At 42.5% G+C, this 22,625-nt stretch overlaps 1 protein-coding gene across 2 annotated transcripts in view; it reads right to left on the bottom strand.

The window, feature by feature from the left end:
- SYT15 (synaptotagmin 15) overlaps positions 1 to 22,625 on the bottom strand; it is a 119,794-nt gene that overhangs the window by 29,454 nt on the left and 67,715 nt on the right. For both annotated transcript variants that reach the window (XM_069755823.1, XM_069755824.1), the window contains one exon: positions 3,183 to 3,365. In XM_069755823.1, coding sequence (XP_069611924.1) covers positions 3,183 to 3,365 — 183 coding nt within the window. The remainder of the gene's footprint in view (positions 1 to 3,182; positions 3,366 to 22,625) is intronic.

The following is a 22,625-nucleotide window of genomic DNA, read 5'->3' as shown; positions in this document are numbered from 1 at the left end:
TTATATTTTTAAAAACTTTTTTTTTTTTTTTTTACTTTTAGCATGCTTCAATAGTCTCCATGAGAGACTGCAAGCTGCCACAACCCGATTAGCTCTGCTACATAGAGGCGATGATCAGATGGCCTATGTAGAAGAATTACTCACTTGCTATGAGCGCCGAGCAATCCGGCAGTGACAGCCATAGAGGTCTCCAGGAGACCCGTTCAAAACAGCTGACATGTGTAGGGAAAGATGCGGGCTCACCGCCGGAGCCCACATCAAGGGAGGGTGTCCAATATCTGCGTAAATACATGCCCAATGTTGGAAAGGGGGTTAATAACCTCCGTGAGAGCAGACAGCATACGTATGTGCGAGGATGTTTGCATGTGGTGCTCAAACCAAATCTACTATATAAAGCTGAATGTGTGTGTGTGTGTGTGTGTGTGTGTGTGTGTGTGTGTGTGTGTGTGTGTGTGTGTGTATGCCTATGCATGTCCGGCATTGGCATCTGCACCGTCGCAGCTACAGCAACAAAATTTTGCACAGTCACACGTCTGGACCCCGAGAGCGTCATAGGCTACGTTGTGAGGTGAAATTTTAACCCCGCGCTTTCCAATTCACCAAACAATTTTGCCCCTATCTACATAATGGGGAAAAAGTGAAATGAAAAGTGTTGGAGGCGTCGCAGCTACAGCCACAAAATTTTGCACAGTCAGTCACACATCTGGACCCTGAGAGCGTCATAGGCTATGTTGTGAGGTGAAATTTTAACTCCGCGCTTTCCAATTCACCAAACTATTTTTCCCCTATCTACATAATGGGAAAAAATGAAAGGAAAAGTGTAGGAGGCAAATTGACAGCTGCCAGATGTGAACAAGGGGGACTTAACGAATGAGAGCGATGGCGCCAAAGAGTATATACCGTACAGTTGCTAAGGTGGGGCCCCGACATGGGATACTCACTACACACGGGGATATGAACATACACACAAAATGCGCCACACACTACCACGTGCTTGAACACATATTACCCTCAGCACACATTTCACCACAAATACACCAACCTCGCCACATAAAAGTCGAAACACAAAAGTCGCCGCTCAAAACTCGCCACGCGCAGAACTCGCCACATGCAAAAACTAGGCTCTTGCAAAACTCGCCACAAGTGCAAGACTCACCTCATGGAAAACTCGCCACACGCAAAACTTGCACACGCGGAAAAACTGCCACATGCACAAAAGTTGCAACACATGCAAAAGTTGCCTCACACAAAATTTGCACATACTCAAAAGACACCACACATAAAACTCGCCACGCGCAAAACTCACCATGCGCAAAACTTGCTGCACACAACTTGCTACACTAACCTGTCACATGCAACTCGACACACAAAAAGTTGCTACACGCATTTTGCCACACAAAACTCATCTCACAAAAGTCGCTACATGCATGTCGCCACACGCAACTCAACACACACAACTTGACAAACGAAACTCGCCCTAAAACACACACAAGTCTGGTATTATCCTTCAAAAATAAAAATCTGATTAATAAGCAAACAAACTACAACAAATGCACCATATAGGAAATACGGCAGCTGTCAGTCACATGACCTGTCTATTATGTGTATGTGTGAGCTAATATATACTGCCAGGGGGAGGGCTTTCTGTTGGCTGGGGATTTATCAGGCTGCCAATTTAGCTTACAAATACTGAGCAAATAACGTATGAACGAGGTCTAATACAGGAGGAGATGACACAGGTATATACTATATACAGGGGAGATGACACACAGATACATACTATATACAGGAGAGATGACACAGGTATATACTATATAGAGGAGGAGATGACATACAGGTACATATATATACACAGGAGGAGATGACATACAGGTATATACTATATACAGGAGGAGATGACGCACAGGTATATACTATATACAGAAGCAGACGACCTACAGGTATATACAATATATACAGGAGGAGATGACATACAGGTATATGCTATATATAGAAGATGACATGCAGGTATATACTATATACAGGAGGAGATGACATACAGGTATATACTATATATAGAAGGAGATGACATTCAGGTATATACTATATATAGGGGAGAGGACACAGCAGGTATATACTATATACAGGGGAGATGACATACAGGTATATACTATATACAGGAGATGACATACAGATGTATACTATATATAAGGGAGATGACAAACATGTATATACTGAGGTGATGAGGTGAAAATGAGAGGTGTGAGGTGAAAATGAAAAGGTGTGAGTGCAAAATGAGAGGAGTGAGGAAAAATAGTGGAGTGATCAGAAAATAACATATGTGAGGTTGAAATGACAAGTGTTAGGGGAGAATGAGAGGAGCGAGGGAGAAAATGAGAGGTGTGAGGGAGAAAATGAGAGATGTGAGGGGGAAAATGAAAGATGTGATTGGGAAAATAAGAGAAGTGAGGTGCTATAACTAACCACAGATATTTACTATGCCCAGGCAACGCCGGGCTCTTCAGCTAGTACTGAATAAATAAAGATATTATGCAGATGGAATGAAAAAATAAAAACACTTTCAAACCATTAACATAAATCCTGAAATTTTCATAATTACACTATTTTCCTTCTTGGTGATGCAATTTCAATATTTATGTGCATGCAAAAGATTGATATATTTCATGGCTGACATGGGGAAAAAAAAAATCTATCGCCTCTATGTAGCAAAGCCGATCGGGTTGTGGCAACTTGTAGTCTCCCATGGAGACTATTGAAGCATTCTAAAAGTAAAAAAAAAAATGTTTATAAGAATAAAAAAAAAATATATAAAAATTCAAATCACCTCCCTTTTGCCCCATTCAAAATAAAAATTTAAAAAAATCACAGACGTATTTGGTATCGCCAAGTTCAGAATCGCACATCTATCAATAAAAAAAAAGGAATAACCTGATTGCTAAATGGCGTAGCGAGAAAAAAAGATTTATATATTTCATGGCTGACATGGGGAAAAAAATCTATCCCAATAATCATAGAAGGTGGGGCTACGGAGACAGAAAAGGGCAACAGATCTATACAGTTTTCTTTTGTCGGCTTCTGTAGCCTCACCTCCTGTGCTCTGCCTGGATGGAGTTCTTGCCATCTCAACCATGAAAGGCGGAGATGGGAATATACCTTTAAGATCACAGTTTGAAGTAACTTACTGTCTCCTTCAGTATTTTGCAGGATAGAGAGACTAAGACTTGCTGTATCTAATTCACTCGGTTCCAACTTGAAGCTGAAGGTTTCATTATAAACCGGATTTGGTGTTCCAAGAAGAGCAGCAGTCTTCTTGCTCTTGATAAATCGGTTGTGATTCATGAGAGACACCTTAACATATGCAGAGCCTAAAGGGTGTGTAAAAACATTTATTAACCACACTGAATTATACCTACAGTCTGGAATAACTCAAACACCAATAATGCCCTGCAAAGTCATGTTGTGAGGTGGCTCACTGGGCATCCTACTAATCTTCCTGAGGAGTCCAGTGAAGAGTCATTTATGCACCATTTCTTTATTCAGAAAAACAAAAAGAAACCTTGCGATTTTCACTGACAAGGAAAAATTACTACAAACATAGGGCTTTTAAAGGGAATCTGTCAGCAAATTACATGCACATGTAGCTCTTTCAAAGCCAAGTCCAGCAATACGGTTACATGGTCGGACCGTTCCTCCATTATTGAGAAATCAGAAAACTTTGCCTGAGGTCTACAGCAGGGGTCCCCAACTCCAGTCCTCAAGGCCCACCAACAGGTCATGTTTTCAGGATTTCCACTGCATTGCACAGGTGATGCAATTATTACCTGGGCAAGACTAAGGAAATCCTGAAAACATGACATGTTGGTGGGCCTTGAGGACTGGAGTTGGGGACCCCTGGTCTACAGCATAGAGGCTGCCAGTCAAGCAGGAGGAGATTTCACTAAGCAGGGAATAGAGCTGGAGTGACTGTAGAAGGGCCAGGTAGTTTCTGGTAAGCTTGAGATAGGCCGCATTTTTTTGGGGGGTGGAGGGATGAGTGGGGGGGGAGGGGACACCGGAATCTACCATTTTCTTGTCTTTCTATGATCACAAGTCTCCTTCATTGCTTTTTTATCATTATAAATAGAGTGGATATACAAAACAAAAGTTTTTTTCCAGTTTGTATTTATCCAACTGTAGATTTATGGACGTGAAGTCTTTAGAAATGTATTTGTGGCCTTTTAAAGCGTCATTTACTGCATCTGTAACATCTTCCAAATGATCCTGAAATCTGCTTTGGTAATATTGTAGATAAATGCAAAAAACAGACTACATTTTATTAGTAGTTAAATGTAGAAATCCAGGTAATTCCGAAAAGTTCACTTAATTCTTGCAACTGTACGGTTCACTAGGAGGACTTTTTTCATGGGTGTGAACATGAAAAAAGTGTTTCTACTATCCACAAAAACTAATTTTGGCAAACAATGGAGGTATAACTGTCGTAAAGTCACAATATCCCAATAGAAATGAGTGGTCAAAAAGAGAACAGTAAAAAAAGCAGCTGAATGAACAGGTAGGGGTCCACATTTTTGCATTGCATAAACCATTTTACTCTGCACAACAGCCTTTAGTAATTGCAGTACTAAATCCATATATGGTGATATTTGAGTGTCACTACAATAATATGCAATGAAAAATGTAGCTATTTTGCAATAAACACGTTTCGTAGAAAAACATTTTTTATTATTATTGGTTGCCTGAGTTACAAGTGACTTTGAAAAGGAAGAAGAGTTCCATTACTCGCATTTCCTTCCTTTATGGAATCTGCCATATTTCTCTTCAAGGATAATCAGATTTTACTAAAACCAGACATCAGAATTAACAAGCAATAAAGATGAAAGTGGGATGATGTCAGACATATTGCAACCTAATAAGTTATTCTGCATATTCTAATTCACCCCATCACAGGCTAAAGTTGTCCAGCTGCCTTAAGTTTCTAAGTGCCTGCGATATACATTGCTATTGTTTTTTGATTTTTTTTTAAATATATTAGCTCAGTAAATGTTTTGCATAACAAACAATGCAAGTTTGTGAAGCAAAAACTTATTGTTCCATTTGCACAACAGCAGAAGTGGATTTACAGACAACAGGTAGAAATAATATGCAATTAGCAAAACGATCCCTATAAATGAGTGGTTCTGCAGGTGTTGACCACAGACCAGTTCTCTGTTCTCATCCTTTTTGGCCACTTTTTCAATTTCGCCATTGCGCTCATCCCTAGAGGTACAGTATTATGAGGCAGTGTCTACAACCTACAGGAGTTGCTCAGGTAGCGCAGCTCATCCAGGATGGCACATCAATGTGAGCTGTAGTAAGATAGGTAGATGTGTGTCAGCACAGTGTCCAGAGCATGGAGAAGATACATGGAGACAGGCCAGTACACCGAAGATGTGGATGGGGCCATAGGAGGGAAACCACCCAGCAGTAGGACTGCTACCTCCTCCTTTGTGGAAGGAGGAAGAGTAGGAGCAGTGCCATAATCCTGCCAAATGACTTCCAGCAGGCCAATAACATCCATGTGTCTGCTGAAACTGTCAGAAACAGACTCCATGAGGGTGGTTTGAGTACCAGATGCCCACAAGTGGGTGTTTTGCCAACATCCCCACAGCATGTAGAGCGATTAGCAGATTCAACATGGGCGCCCTGTACTCTTCATAGATAAGAGCAGGTTCAAACTGAGCACATGGGACAGAAGTGACAGAGTCTGGAGATGTTGTGGAGAAATTTCTGCTGCCTGCAATCTCCTCCAGCATAACTGGATCGTCAGTGGGTCAGTAATGGCGTGGGGAGGGATCTCTTTGGAGGGCTGCACAGCCGTCCATTTGTTAGCCAGAGGTACTCTTACTGCCAGTAGGTATCAGGATGATGTCCTCCGACCCATTGTGAGCCCATATAGGTTCCTTCTGATGCATGACAATGCTAGACCTCATGTGGCTGAAGTGTGTCAGCAGTTCCTTCTTGATGAAATCATTGATGCTATGGTTTGCCATGCCCATTCCCTAGACCTGAATCCAGGTAAGCACTTCTAGGACATCATGTCTCGTTCCATTCAGCAATGCCACATTGAAACACAGAATGTCCAGGAGTGGAACGATGCTTTAATCCAAGTGTTGGAGGAAAACCCTTAGGGGGACATACCCACCTGACTAGGGGCATGCCCAGGCATTGTAGGGACGTCATACAGGCACGTGGAGGCCACTCACACTACTCGGCCTCATTTCCTTGTCTTGAGGCATTTCCACTGAAGTTAAATAAGCCTGTAATTTGATTTTCCACTCAGATTTTGAGTATCATTCTAAATCCAGACATTCATGGGATATTAATTTTGATTTACTTTGATCATTTTTACTTTTTATTGTTCTTAAGGCATTCCACTATGTAATGAATAAAGATCTGCAACTGGAATATTTCACTCAGAGATATCTAGGATATGGCATTTTACTGTCTCCCTACATTTGCAGATGGACACAGGTGCTCTAGTGCACATCCCAAGACCTTCCAAAAACCATCATCTGACACGACAGATGAAATTGGGGGTGCCCAAACACTTTAAATCATCCAGGGCCCTGACTACCCTTAGTCCACCCCTGTAGAAAAAGTGTTTCTTTTCATCAGACAGTATTACTAGACTGCTCAAATCCCTACTGTACAAGATACTAATTCACAGTCTAAATATAAGCCCTAGCGGCCATTTGAAAATTGAAATGTTTCAGGTTTTGTTTTTAAAAGGATATCTATAAAGAAACAAATAATCCTCTCTCTCAGCAATTTTAAGAACAGTGAACTGGAACCTTGAATGGGATCACAAGAGCCCAGGCTTGAATGGAGTGGTGCACATGCTTGATCTTTCCATAATTAATTCACAATAGGACTGTCAAAGAAATAAGAGTATGGCATTTGGCTATTAACCCCTTTACCCCCAAGGGTGGTTTGCACGTCAATGACCAGGCCAATTTTTACAATTCTGACCACTGTCCATTTATGAGGTTATAACTCTGGAACGCTTCAACGGATCCTGGTGATTCTGACATTCTTTTCTCGTGACATATTGTACTTCATGATAGTGGTAAAATTTGTTTGATAATACCTGCGTTTATTTGTGAAAAAAACGGAAATTTGGCAAAAATTTTGAAAATTTCACAATTTTCCAACTTTGAATTTTTATGCAATTAAATTGCAGAGATATGTTACACAAAATACTTAATAAGTAACATTTCCCACATGTCTAATTTACATCAGCACAATTTTGTAATCAAAATTTTTTTTTGTTAGGGAGTTATAAGGGTTAAAAGTTGACCAGCAATTTCTGATTTTTACACCATTTTTTTTTTTAGGGACCACATCTCATTTGAAGTCATTTTGAGGGGTCTGTATGATAGAAAATGCCCAAGTGTGACACCATTCTAAAAACTGCACCCCTCAAGGTGCTCAAAACCACATTCAAGAAGTTTATTAACCCTTGAGGTGTTTCACAGGAATTTTTGGAATGTTTAAATAAAAATGAACATTTAAATTTTTTTCACAAAAAATTTACTTCAGCTCCAATTTGTTTTATTTTACCAAGGGTAACAGGAGAAATTGGACCCCAAAAGTTGTTGTACAATTTGTCCTGAGTATGCCGATACCCCATATGTGGGGGTAAACCACTGTTTGGGTGCATGACAGAGCTCGGATATGAAGGAGGGCAATTTGACTTTTCAATGCAAAATTGACAGGAATTGAGATGGGACGCCATGTTGCGTTTTGGAGAGCCACTGATGTGCCTTAATATTGAAACCCCCCAAAAGTGACACCTTTTTGGAAAGTAGACCCCCTAAGGAACTTATCTAGAGGTGTGGTAAGCACTTTGACCCACCAAGGGCTTCACATAAGTTTATAATGCAGAGCCATAAAATTATATTTTAGCCCCCAGTTTTGTATTTTTCCAAGGGTATCAGGAGAAATTGGACCCCAAAAGTTGTTGTCCAATTTGTCCTGAGTACACTGATACCCGATATGTGGGGGGAACCACCGTTTGGTCGCATGGGAGGGCGCGGAAGGGAAGGAGCATCATTTGGAATGCAGACTTAGATGGATTGGTCTGCAGGCATCACATTGCGTTTGCAGAGCCCCTAATGTACCTAAACAGTAGAAACCCCCCACAAGTGACCCCATATTGGAAACTAGACCCCTCAAGGAACTTGTCTAGATGTGTTGTGAGAACTTTGAACCCCCAAGTATTTCACTACAGTTTATAACGCAGAGCAGTGAAAATAAAAAATCCTTTTTTTCCCCCCTCAAAAATTATTTTTTAGCCCCAGTTTTGTATTTTCCCAAGGTTAACAGGAGAAATTGGACCCCAAAATTTGTTGCCCTATTTGTCCTGAGTACGCTGATACCCGATATATTGGGGTAAACCCCTGTTTGGGCACACAGGAGAGCTCGGAAGGGAAGGAGCACTGTTTTACTTTTTCAACTCAGAATTGGCTGGAATTGAGATCGGAGAGCCCCTTATGTGCCTAAACAGTGGAAACCCCCCAATTATAACTGAAACCCTAACGCAAACACACCCCTAATCCCAACGGTAACCCTAACCACACCTCTAACCCAGACACACCCCTAACCCTAATCCCAACCCTATTCCCAACCGTAAATGTAATCCAAACCCTAACCCTAACTTTAGCCCCAACCCTAACCCTAACTTTAGCCCCAACCCTAACCCCAACTTTAGCCCCAACCCTAACTGTAGCCTTAACCCTAGCCCCAACCCTAACTGTAGCCTTAACCCTAACCCTAGCCCTAACCCTAGCCCTAACCCTAGCCCTAACCGGAAAATGGAAATAAATACATTTTTTTAATTTTTCCCTAACTAAGGGGGTGATGAAGGGGGGTTTGATTTACTTTTATACCAGGTTTTTTAGTGGATTTTTATGATTGGCAGCCGTCACACACTGAAAGACTCTTCTTATTGCAAAAAATATTTTTTGCATTACCACATTTTGAGAGCTATAGTTTTTCCATATTTGTGTCCACAGAGTCATGTGAGGTCTTGTTTTTTGCGGGATGAGTTGACATTTTTATTGGTAACATTTTCGGGCACGTGACATTTTTTGATCGCTTTTTATTCCGATTTTTGTGAGGCAGAATGACCGAAAACCAGCTATTCATGAATTTCTTTTGGGGGAGTCGTTTATACCGTTCCGCGTTTGGTAAAATGGATAAAGCAGTTTTATTCTTCAGGTCAGTACGATTACAGAGATACCTCATTTATATTATTTTTTTATGTTTTGGCGCTTTTATACGATAAAAACTAATTTATAGAAAAAATAATTATTTTGGCATCGCTTTATTCTGAGGACTATAACTTTTTTATTTTTTTGGTGATCATGCTGTATGGTGGCTCGTTTTTTGCGGGACAAAATGACGTTTTCAGCGGTACCATGGTTATTTATATCTGTCTTTTTGATCGCATGTTATTCCACTTTTTGTTCGGCGGTATGATAATAAAGCGTAAGAAAAAAAAAAACGAGGCAAAAAACAACGGCGTTTACTGAAGGGGTTAACTAGTGGGACAGTTTTATGGGTTGGGTCGTTATGGACGCGGCGATATTAAATATGTGTACTTTTATTGTTTTTTTTTATTTAAAGAAATGTATTTATGGGAATAATATTTTTTTTTTTTTTCATTATTTAGGAATTATTTTTTTTACATATTTGGAAATTTTTTTTAAACTTTTTTACTTTGTCCCAGGGGGGGACATCACAGATCGGTGACCTGACAGTTTGCACAGCACTATGTCAGATCACCGATCTGACAGAGCAGTGCAGGCTTCACAGTGCCTGCTCTGAGCAGGCACTTGGTAAGTCACCTCCCTCCCTGCAGGACCCGGATGCCACGGCCATCTTGGATCCGGGGCCTGCGTTGCTGCGGGGGTCTCAGGGAAGCCCGCAGGGAGGCCCCTCCCTGCGGATGCTTCCCTATACCGCCGGCACATCGCGATCATGTTTGATCGCGGTGTGCCGGGGGTTAATGTGCCGGGGGCGATAGGCAGCTGACACCCGGCCACGATCGGCCGCGCTCCCCCCGTGAGCGCGTCTGATCGCTATGACGTACTATCCCGTCGAGGGTCAGATAGGCCCAGGGCACCTCGACGGGATAGTACGTCTAAGGTCAGAGAGGGGTTAAGGGTAATCCCATAGACAGGGCTGGTTTTAGACAAATTGGGGCCCTAGGCAAAATTCAAAGTAGGGCCCCCATGTCCATATAAAACACGTACATGTTACACTGATATCGGTGTTACCAGTGTTTTCAATCAGTGTGTCATCCATGTGCCATCCGTGTTTTTACGGTATGGATAATGGAAATGAAATTACAAAGCTTCTCATATACTTTCCATGTTAAACACGGACGGCACACGGAAGGCATGTTTATATGGACTCAGACTTGTATTGGCCCTCATCATCCATACTGCTGGGAAAACACGGACGTGAGTGCAGCACCGTAGGTCAAATAGGGCACACATGGCATCTGTGAAAAACATGATAAGTCATGTGAAGGGGGCATAATAGAAACCATTAGCAGAATTGCTGTCTTGTTCTCCATCTTACCTCACAAACAGGAGAATAAAAAGCGATTGAAAAAAAAAAAATCCTACATGTCCCCCATCCTACTCTGCTAAATCCCCTCTGGCTCCGTGGCCAATGGTTCAGGGTCCCTGATGGTTATTATTCACTTTGCAGCTATAATATAAAGGTGAAGCCACAAGATGACTGTAGTCCAGATCTAAGACTGGCGGAGGCTAGTGATGAGGGAACATGCTCGCCACTATTCTGTAATCGCCTGAGTATCATTGTGTTTGTTGAACTCAGCGAGCACAGAGTATTTCTGTGATTATTCCGCAGGAGCTCGGGTCTCCGCCCTGCAATTCTGGCGCTCTTTAACCCCTTCATGACCCAGCCTATTTTGACCTTAATGACCTGGCCGTTTTTTGCAATTCTGACCAGTGTCCCTTTATGAGGTAATAACTCATGAACGCTTCAACGGATCCTAGCGGTTCTGAGATTGTTTTTTCGTGACATATTGGGTTTCATGTTAGTTGTAAATTTAGGTCAATAAATTATGCGTTTATTTGTGATAAAAACGGAAATTTGGCGAAAATTTTGAAAATTTCGCAATTTTCACAATTTGAATTTTTATTCTGTTAAACCAGTGAGTTATGTGACACAAAATAGTTAATAAATAACATTTCCCACATGTATACTTTACATCAGCACAATTTTGGAAACAAAATTTTTTTTGTTAGGGAGTTATAAGGGTTAAAATTTGACCAGCGATTTCTCATTTTTACAACGAAATTTACAAAACCATTTTTTTAGGGACCACCTCACATTTGAAGTCCGTTTACGGGATCTATATGGCTGAAAATACCCAAAAGTGACACCATTCTAAAAACTGCACCCCTCAAGGTGCACAAAACCACATTCAAGAAGTTTATTAACCCTTCAGGTGCTTCACAGCAGCAGAAGCAACATGGAAGGAAAAAATGAACATTTAACTTTTTAGTCACAAAAATTATCTTTTAGCAACAATTTTTTTTTATTTCACAATGGTAAAAGGAGAAACTGAACCACGAACGTTGTTGTCCAATTTCTCCTTAGTACGCTGATACCTCATATGTATGGGTAAACCACTGTTTGGGCGCACGGCAGGGCTTGGAAGGGAAGGAGCGCTATTTGACTTTTTGAATGAAAAATTGGCTCCACTCTTTAGCGGACACCATGTCACGTTTGGAGAGCCCCCGTGTGCCTAAAAATTGGAGCTCCCCCACAAGTGACCCCATTTTGGAAACTAGACCCCCCAAGGAACTTATCTAGATGCCTAGTGAGCACTTTAAACCCTCAGGTGCTTCACAAATTGATCTGTAAAAATGCAAAAGTACTTTTTTTTTTTTTTCACAAAAAAAAATTTTCGCCTCAATTTTTTCATTTTCACATGGGCAACAGGATGAAATAGATCCTAAAATTTGTTGGGCAATTTCTCCTGAGTACGCCGATACCTCATATGTGGGGGTAAACCACTGTTTGGGCACACGGCAGGGCTCGGAAGGGAAGGCGCGCCATTTGACTTTTTTAATGGAAAATTAGCTCCAATTGTTAGCGGACACCATGTCGCGTTTGGAGAGCCCTTGTGTGCCTAAACATTGGAGATCTCCCACAAATGACCCCATTTTGGAAACTAGACCCCCAAAGGAACTAATCTAGATGTGTGGTGAGGACTTTGAACCCCCAAGTGCTTCACAGAAGTTTATAACGCAGAGCCATGAAAAAAAAAATTATTTTCTCAAAAATGATCTTTTAGCCTGCAATTTTTTATTTTCCCAAGGGTAACAGGAGAAATTTGACCCCAAAAGTTGTTGTCCAGTTTCTCCTGAGTACGCTGATACCCCATATGTGGGGGTAAACTACTGTTTGGGCACATGCCGGGGTTCGGAAGTGAAGTAGTGACGTTTTGAAATGCAGACTTTGATGGAATGCTCTGCGGGCGTCACGTTGCGTTTGCAGAGCCCTTGATGTGGCTAAACAGTAGAAACCCCCCACAAGTGACCCCATTTTGGAAACTAGACCCCGAAAGGAACTTATCTAGATGTGTGGTGAGCACTTTGAACCCCCAAGTGGACGTGTGAGACTGCCCTAAGGCTAATTTGGGGGTCCAGAGATTGCAGTGCTAGGTAGGCAGGGGAGCCTATGTGCACATATCCACATCAGTGCTAGGCCTGCAGGCACAGTATGTGAGTACATAGCTCTCACTGCATACCTCCAAAAGCTCCATTACTGTCTGCTGCTGCTTATTTAATATATACCTAGCTGCAGTTTTCTGTGGCAATTTTTTTTTCTTTCTCCTTATACCTGCTCTTTTTATTCCAGTCAGAATGAGGAGGATGTGTTCCATCCCAAGGTCCGAGGATTGCAGGCACTACGTCACTCAGAGTTGCCCCCACAGTTTACAGCTCCTGCACCTCCTCCTCAGCCTCCATCTCTGAAATCAACACATCAGTCAGATGTTAGAAGCACTGCAGCACTGCCTCAGCCAAGCGGCAACAGGCTGTGCTGAAGCTAATCTACATAGGTGACAAACCGCACAATGCAGAAGAGTTGTGGACAGCACTGAAAGAGCAGTTTGTATGACACTGCTGAACCTACAGCCAGGCATGGTCGTGTGTGACAATGGCCGGAACCTCGTGGCGGCTCTGAGGCAAGGTGAGCTCACACACGTACCTTGCCTGGTCCACGTGCTTAACCTTGTTGTGCAACATTTTCTGAAAAGCTACCCAGAGCTGCTGGATCTGCTTGTGAAAGTACGCCGCTTGTCTGCCATTTTATAGAGTCAGCTACAGCTTCAGCCTCCCTTGCCGTGCTTCAGCAGCTTTTGCAGCTTCTGGCTCACCAACTGGTGCGTGATGTCCCCCACGCATTTGAACTCTACATTGCATATGTTCGAAAGGATTTGTGAGCAGAAGAGGGCAGTTGTTGACTACCAAAATCAACAAGGCCATCAATATTCAGTTCAGGCTCCACACAAGATCTCTGGAGTGGACATGGATGTCAGACATATGTACGATCCTACAAAACTTTGAGGACTGCACCAAGATGGTGAGCGGCGATGACGCCATAATTATCGTCACCATTACTTCAAAAATTCCCATCTAAGAATGCTTGCAACAAACGTCAGAGCTTGTTGTACAACCAAGGCGTCCAAGCGAGATAGACAGAAGTACAATCCAGCTCAGGCAGGGGAACAATGGCAAAGTTCTGGGACAGTTTTCTCAGACACTTCCATCGTGCCGGCACAGAGGTTAGGGGTGCTGTCACAAGAAGTGCAATGTTTGGAAAGATGCTGATTGAGTACCTTGCAGATCGTACAAATGTCCTCTGTGATTCCTCTGTGCCTTTTAATTATTGGGTATCCAAGCTGGACACGTGGCATGAACTGGCTCTCTGGCCTGCCCTGCTGCTAGCGTTTTGTCAGAGCGGGTTTTTAGTGCCGCTGGTTGAATTATAACAGATAAGCGCATCCGTTGTCAACTGAAAATGTTGACAGGCTGACTTATAAAAATGAACAAGGGCTTGATTGGGCAAGAGTTCTGTGCACCAAGTGAAAACAGCGAAACATAACCTGCCTGTCGTCTCACAGGCAGTTGCCATGGGAGGAACAAATGGAGAAGGACCATAAAAAGGACAAGGAGGAAGAGGTGATGTATGCCAAACAGTTAGAGGGAATCATTATTTTCTTCATCTCCTATGTTGTCCGTGGTTGTCAGGAGGGGATGGAGTTAGAAAGCTTTAGTGTTATCCCGCCACCAACACACTGTGGAGTTGGTCCTCATGAAAGAGACTGACCCATGAATGCCTTCTTGTAGCACTATCTGCAACATGATTGTTAATGTTACCCATATAGTTATGATTCGAAATAGTGCTGACTACTGGGTTGCCAGTGTGTTCTATCCACAATACAAAAGTTAATTTTGCCAGTTACCTATCCCCCTGGAGAGGGACGCACCCATGCTGCAGTATCAAAACATGCTGGAAGACAATCTTGACAGTGGTTTTCCCCAAGACAGCAGTAAGGCACACAGGCACACAGTTTGCTTCACAGCGATAGCCTTCCAACCACAGAAATGTTTAGTTGTCAATGCAAAAACAATTGCAGCCTTGCAGCGCTGTAGTCCTGTGTTCCAATCCCACCAAGGACAGCAGCTGTAAAGAGATGGTATGTTCTACCCTTGTTTGCGAGGGTTTACTCCCAGTGATTATTTTTCTGCCCACACTACAAAGACATACAAATAGTAAATTTAGATTGTGAGTGCCAATGGTGACAGTGCTAGTAATGTCTATAAATGTCTGTAAAGCGAATTTTGAGTTATTGGTACTATACAAGTGATAAAACAAACAAAAAAATGAAAGTGATGCTCAGCCACCCTCAGTTTTGTAGATTACTATTCTCAGATAAATGTAAGGATAGTAACAATGTTAGTTGACTCAAAGAGTGGAGGACTGCCAGTATCTGAGGAATACTGCTACAGGCAACACATGAAGGAGACCCAATGCGGAATCTACACATTTACAAACATTTCTTGGCAGACACCAACAAAGTGACATAAAATTTTACCACGGTAGAAATATTATAATAGGGTCCGACAAGTCTTCCACTACAGCAGCCCACCAGGGGGACACCCAAGCAGGACTGTTCACATTTCCACAAATTAGTGAACATTACCAACAGCAGCAGGTACATAAGCCCCACTAAAGATATCAGTTTCCAAGCTGCTCGCTTCTGCTCGGCCTACAACCTGCAACAGTGACCCCATTCCTTCACATCTCCTGCAGTCTCTCTCACCAGTGGTCACCACTTACCTGACTAAAATATTTAACCTCTCTCTTTCTTCAGGTATCTTTCCCTCCTCATTTAAACGTGCCATCATAACCCCTTTACTTCAAAAACCATCCCTGGACCAGAACTGCAATGCTATCTACAGACCGGTCTCTAACCTTTCCTTTATCTCTAAACTCCTGGAACGCTTGGTCCACTCCCGTCTAATCCGCTATCTCTCAGATAACTTCTTGACCCCTTACAATCTGGTTTCCGCTCTTTATACTCCACTGAAACTGCCCTCACTAAAGTCTCTAATGATCTTATAACAGCTAAATCCAAAGGTCATTGCTCTCTGCTGATTCTCCTGGATCTCTCTGTTGCATTTGACACTGTGGATCACCAGCTCCTTCTCATTATGCTCCACTCCATAGGCCTCAAGGACACAGCCCTCTCCTGGTTCTCCTCCTACCTCTCTGACCGCTCCTTCGCTGTATCTTTTGCCGGCTCCTCTTCCTCTCCTCATCCCCTTACTATCGGGGTTCCGCAGGGTTCAGTCCTAGGCCCCCTCCTCTTCTCTCTATATACACGTCCCCTATTGGACAAACAATCAGCAGATTTGGGTTCCAGTATTATCTCTATGCTGATGACACCCAATTATACACTTCTTCCCCTGACATCACCCCTACCCTAATTAAAAATACCACAGATTGCCTGTCTGCTGTCTCTAACATCATGTCCTCCCTCTATCTGAATCTAAATCTCTCCAAAACGGAACTTCTAGTGTTTCTCCCTTCTACTAACCTCACTCTACCCAACATCGAAATTACCGCGGAGGGTTCAACCATAACTCCCAAGGCATGCCAGCTGTCTTGGGGTCATATTCGACACCGAACTTTCCTTTACTCCCTATATCCGATCACTCACTCGCTCTTGTCACCCGCATCTTAAAAACATCTCCAGAATCTGACCTTTTCTCACCTTTGAAACTGCTAAGACTCTTACTGTCGCTCTTATTCATTCTCGTCTGGACTACTACAACTCTTCTGATCAGTCTCCCTCTTACCAAACTTTCTCCTCTCCAATCCATCTTGAATGCAGCAGCCAGGGTCATATTTCTGTCCAGCCACTTCACCGATGCCTGCATCTTGTGCCACTCATTACACTGGCTACCCATTTGCTACAGGGTCCAGTATAAACTCATCTCTCTCACCCACAAAGCCCTCCACAGTTCTGCACCACCTTATATCTCCTCTCTCATCTGTCTATCGCCCTACATGTGCCCTCCGTTCTACAAATGACCTAAGAATAACATCCCCCGAAATCCGAACCTCGAACCTCCGTCTCCAAGACTTCTCTCGTGCTGCGCCAGCTCTCTGGAATGCACTTCCCTAGACGATCAGACTGATCACTTGCACCAACCTATTCAAGCGAGCTTTAAAAACCCATCTATTCAAACAAGCCTACCACCTCAACAAATCAGTAAACTAACTTTGCCCTGTTCCCTCCTTCCAAATATTATTCGGAATCTGCACCCTCCTAGTCACCTGTCTCCACACCCTCCATGCATGCACATGATAACTGCACTTGATACTTGACTATTGCACTTAAGCACACGGGCTGATGACCGGATCATGTAGCTTTATATGAAAATCCCTATTTATTATAATTGCCAGACCTGAAATAACAAGCACTTTTCACCTATTGTGTCCCCCCATTTCTTTGTAGATTGTAAGCTTGCGAGCAGGGACCTCACTCCTAATAACCAAGAAAAATTATCTTTCACAATTGGTGCAGAATCCAACCAGAGGAGCAGCACTTTTAGACCGAATACTATCTAATAGACCTGACAGAATAACAAATCTGCAAGTGGTCGGGCATCTAAGAAATAGCGACCACATAATTGTACAGTTTCACCTGTCTTTCACTAGGGGGACTTGTCAGGGAGTCACAAAAACACAACTTTAGGAAGGCAAAGTTTGACCAGCTTAGAGATGCCCTTAATCTGGTAGACTGGGACAATATCCTCAGAAATAAGAATACAGATAATAAATGGGAAATGTTTAAGAACATCCTAAATAGGCACTGTAAGCGGTTTATACCTTGTGGGAATAAAAGGACTAGAAATAGGAAAACCCCAATGTGGCTAAACAAAGAAGTAAGACAGGCAATTAACAGTAAAAAGAAAGCATTTGCACTACTAAAGCAGGATGGCACCATTGAAGCTCTAAAAAACTATAGGGAGAAAAATACTTTATCTAAAAAACTAATTAAAGCTGCCAAAAAGGAAACAGAGAAGCACATTGCTAAGGAGAGTAAAACTAATCCCAAACTGTTCTTCAACTATATCAATAGTAAAAGAATAAAAACTGAAAATGTAGGCCCCTTAAAAAATAGTGAGGAAAGAATGGTTGTAGATGACGAGGAAAAAGCTAACATATTAAACACCTTCTCCACGGTATTCACGGTGGAAAATGAAATGATAGGTGAAATCCCAAGAAACAATGAAAACCCTATATTAAGGGTCACCAATCTAACCCAAGAAGAGGTGCGAAACCGGCTAAATAAGATTTAAATAGATAAATCTCCGGGTCCGGATGGCATACACCCACGAGTACTAAGAGAACTAAGTAATGTAATAGATAAACCATTATTTCTTATTTTTAGGGACTCTATAGCGACGGGGTCTGTTCCGCAGGACTGGCGCATAGCAAATGTGGTGCCAATATTCAAAAAGGGCTCTAAAAGTGAACCTGAAAATTATAGGCCAGTAAGTCTAACCTCTATTGTTGGTAAAATATTTGAAGGGTTTCTGAGGGATGTTATTCTGGATTATCTCAATGAGAATAACTGTTTAACTCCATATCAGCATGGGTTTATGAGAAATTGCTCCTGTCAAACCAATCTAATCAGTTTTTATGAAGAGGTAAGCTATAGGCTGGACCACGGTGAGTCATTGGACGTGGTATATCTCGATTTTTCCAAAGCGTTTGATACCGTGCCGCACAAGAGGTTGGTACACAAAATGAGAATGCTTGGTCTGGGGGAAAATGTGTGTAAATGGGTTAGTAACTGGCTTAGTGATAAAAAGCAGAGGGTGGTTATAAATGGTATAGTTTCTAACTAGGTCGCTGTGACCAGTGGGGTACCGCAGGGGTCGATATTGGGACCAGTTTTCTTGAACATATTCATTAATGATCTGGTAGAAGGTTTACATAGTAAAATATCGATATTTGCAGATGATACAAAACTATGTAAAGCAGTTAATACAAGAGAAGATGGTATTCTGCTACAGATGGATCTGGATAAGTTGGAAACTTGGGCTGAAAGGTGGCAGATGAAGTTTAACAATGATAAATGTAAGGTTATACACATGGGAAGAAGGAATCAATATCACCATTACACACTGAACGGGAAACCACTGGGTAAATCTGACAGGGAGAAGGACTTGGGGATCCTAGTTAATGATAAACTTACCTGGAGCAGCCAGTGCCAGGCAGCAGCTGCCAAGGCAAACAGGATCATGGGGTGCATTAAAAGAGGTCTGGATACACAGGATGAGAGCATTATACTGCCTCTGTACAAATCCCTAGTTAGACCGCACATGGAGTACTGTGTCCAGTTTTGGGCACCGGTGCTCAGGAAGGATATAATGGAACTAGAGAGAGTACAAAGGAGGGCAACAAAATTAATAAAGGGGATGGGAGAACTACAATACCCAGATAGATTAGCGAAATTAGGATTATTTAGTCTAGAAAAAAGATGACTGAGGGGCGATCTAATAACCATGTATAAGTATATAAGGGGACAATACAAATATCTCGCTGAGAATCTGTTTATACCAAGGAAGGTGACGGGCACAAGGGGGCATTCTTTGCGTCTGGAGGAGAGAAGGTTTTTCCACCAACATAGAAGAGGATTCTTTACTGTTAGGGCGGTGAGAATCTGGAATTGCTTGCCTGAGGAGGTGGTGATGGCGAACTCAGTCGAGGGGTTCAAGAGAGGCCTGGATGTCTTCCTGGAGCAGAACAATATTGTATCATACAATTATTAGGTTCTGTAGAAGGACGTAGATCTGGGGATTTATTATGATGGAATATAGGCTGAACTGGATGGACAAATGTCTTTTTTCGGCCTTACTAACTATGATACTATGTTACTATGTTACTGTTTGATGTTAGTAACAATAATTTTTGGGGGCCTGTCGATGAGGCCTGTATAACATTAACTAGATGCTCAAAACAATTCCAAACTGAGATCTCCCCTTCCAAATCACGTTAGTAACATAAAAAAATATATATTTTTAGTGTGGATGAGGCCTGTAAAACCTAGAAGATTGGCCGTGACATTGGAACACCCTTTTCCTAAAGTTGCTGCTGGTAAGGGGCAGGTTTGCCAGACAAATATGACTGACGTGTCATTAGGAGCCCTGATCAGAAAAAGGGGCATGACGATGGCAGGAATGGGAACATACAACAGGATCATTAAGAGGCCGGCTATGCAAGGTACAAGATCCAGAATCCAGCTTACAACTATAAGTCATTAACCCAACACCAAATACCAGAGAGCTCCGAAGTGCATGGTTGATTACTGTTCCACTCTTCCACATGGGTAAGCAATAGTTGTATGCACTATGAGCGGCACTTTAGTCTCTGGCAGTTACGGGTATCTTGAGCCATATGTACCAATATGTCCACGTGGATTGGTTCAGGAATTGGTCTTTTGGGATCTTGTCTACTGGAGTTTTGCTTATACACCTTTTTTGTGCTCAGTGCAAGTAATTATATACTCTTCCTTATGAGAAGTCCATTATGATAAGTCCTGCCTGGTTCTTTTCCCCTTTTAAAATTCTTGTCTTGTATTTGGGGCTATTTATGCCCATACTATTTATGCATGTTGGATAAATAAAGATTAGTGATGAGCGAGTATACCCAGGACTCGAGATTTCCCGAGCACGCTCGAGTGTCCTCCAAGTATTTGTAAGTTGTCAGAGATTTAAGGTACCGTCACACATAACGATATCGTTAACGATATCGTTGCTTTTTGTGACGTAGCAACGATATCGTTAACGAAATCGTTATGCGTGACAGCGACCAACGATCAGGCCCCTGCTGGGAGATCGTTGGTCGCTGGGGAAAGTCCAGGACTTTATTTCGTCGCTGGATCACCCGCTGACATCGCTGAATCGGCATGTGTGATGACGATTCAGCGATGTCTTCACTGGTAACCAGGGTAAACATCGGGTTACTAAGCGCAGGGCCACGCTTCGTAACCCGATGTTTACCCTGGTTACCATTGTAAAAGTAAAAAAAAAAAAACACTACATACTTACATTCCTGTCACGTTCCTCAGCGTCAGCTTCCCTGCGTCCCCCAGTGTCAGCGCCGGCTGGCCGTAAAGCAGAGCACAGCGGTGACGTCACCGCTCTGCTTTCCGGCCAGCGCTTACACAGTGCAGGGAAGCTGACGCTGCAGGACACAACAGGAATGTAAGTAAGTATGTAGTGTTTTTTTTTTTTACTTTTACAATGGTAACCATGGTAAACATCGGGTTACTAAGTGCGGCCCTGCGCTTAGTAACCCGATGTTTACCCTGGTTACCCGGGGACTTTGGGATCATTGGTCGCTGGAGAGCTGTCTGTGTGACAGCTCTCCAGCGACCAAACAGCGACGCTGCAGCGATCGGCATCGTTGTCTAGATCGCTGCAGCATCGCTAAATGTGACGGTACCTTTAGTTTTCATCGCCGCAGCTGAATGATTTACATCTGTTAGCCAGCATATGTACATGTGGGGGTTGCCTGGTTGCTAGGCAATGCCCACATGTAAATCAAGCTGGCTAACAGACGTAAATCATTCAGCTGCGGCGATGAAAACTAAATCTCCAAGTCCTTACAAATACTCGGAGGACACCCAAGCAAAAAGATGCCGTGAGAAATTGGTTGCCAGAGATGCACATAATTTGGAAGATAGACTCAAAACAAATTCAAACTCAGATCTCAGCTGCTGTGTCACGATTGTAAAAAAAAAAAATTAAAAAAAAAAAATTAATGTGCAACAGCTCTGCACACAGAACAATTTCAATGCCACTAATTGACAAGGTTGAATATAGCGAGCTGTATCACGTTTAGCAACAGAAAAAAAAAAAATACATATTTTGTTGTGCGTGAGGTCTGCAGACAGCTTCATATCACCAACACAAAATTAGAACGTGGAATACGGCTGGCTGTATCACATTTAGCAACAGAAAAAAAATTATATATTTTTTTAATGTGCATGAGCTATGCACACTGTGGAATTTCAGTTAAATATGGCATAGTGAATCATGTTAGCAACTGCCCCCAAAAAATAGTTCTTCATGCATAATAGCTCAAATCAGAGAACAAAGTCACCACACTACTAAATGACAAGGTGGTATATGGCATGCCGTTTCACATTTAGCTTGTGAAAAAAATAAGATTTAGAATGCTATAACTGTGCATGGAGTACCATAGAAGCAGTGCACAACACACTTGTAAGACATGTGCCCTGCTGACTGTCTGTGGACCTACGTAATGACTAAAAATAAAATGCTGGAAGGTCGATTTCACAGCCACACAGGACCTAGCCAGTGGCGTATGAAGGATGGTGCGGGGGGGGGGGGGGCGTTCCACCCCGGGCGGCACAATGCGGGGGGCGGATATCAGCGCGGCTGCGCGCACTCATTCTCTGCTCCTTCCTCTCTGCATAGTGAGGACTGGAGCAGAGTGCTGGCAGTGTGCGCGGCCGTGCAGAGTTGCTGTGACTCACTCCCGCACCTGCAGTCAGCAGCAGAAGCTCCGATCCCTCCCCTCCAGCAGCGTCACAGCTCACACTGTGAAGAGCCATGGGGGGGGGGGGGCTAAATGTCGGGGGCGGAGCCACGGACAAGCAGGAAGAAGAGGCAGAAGGAAATATAAAAATCAGAGCGGGAGGCAGAAAAGATGTGAGAGACAGAAAACAACAGAGAGATAGGCAAGACACAGGTGAGAAGTGTGTGTGTGTATATATATACATATATATATATATATATATATATATATATATATATATATATATATATATATATATATATATATATATATATATATATATACAGTGGGGCAAAAAAGTATTTAGTCAGTCAGCAATAGTGCAAGTTCCACCACTTAAAAAGATGAGAGGCGTCTGTAATTTACATCATAGGTAGACCTCAACTATGGGAGACAAACTGAGAAAAAAAAATCCA

The sequence above is a fragment of the Ranitomeya imitator genome, chromosome 2 (genome assembly GCF_032444005.1).
Source record: "Ranitomeya imitator isolate aRanImi1 chromosome 2, aRanImi1.pri, whole genome shotgun sequence".
Lineage (NCBI taxonomy): Eukaryota > Metazoa > Chordata > Amphibia > Anura > Dendrobatidae > Ranitomeya > Ranitomeya imitator.
Note: the sequence above shows the minus strand (reverse complement) of the source record. Positions and strands in the feature narration are given on the sequence as shown.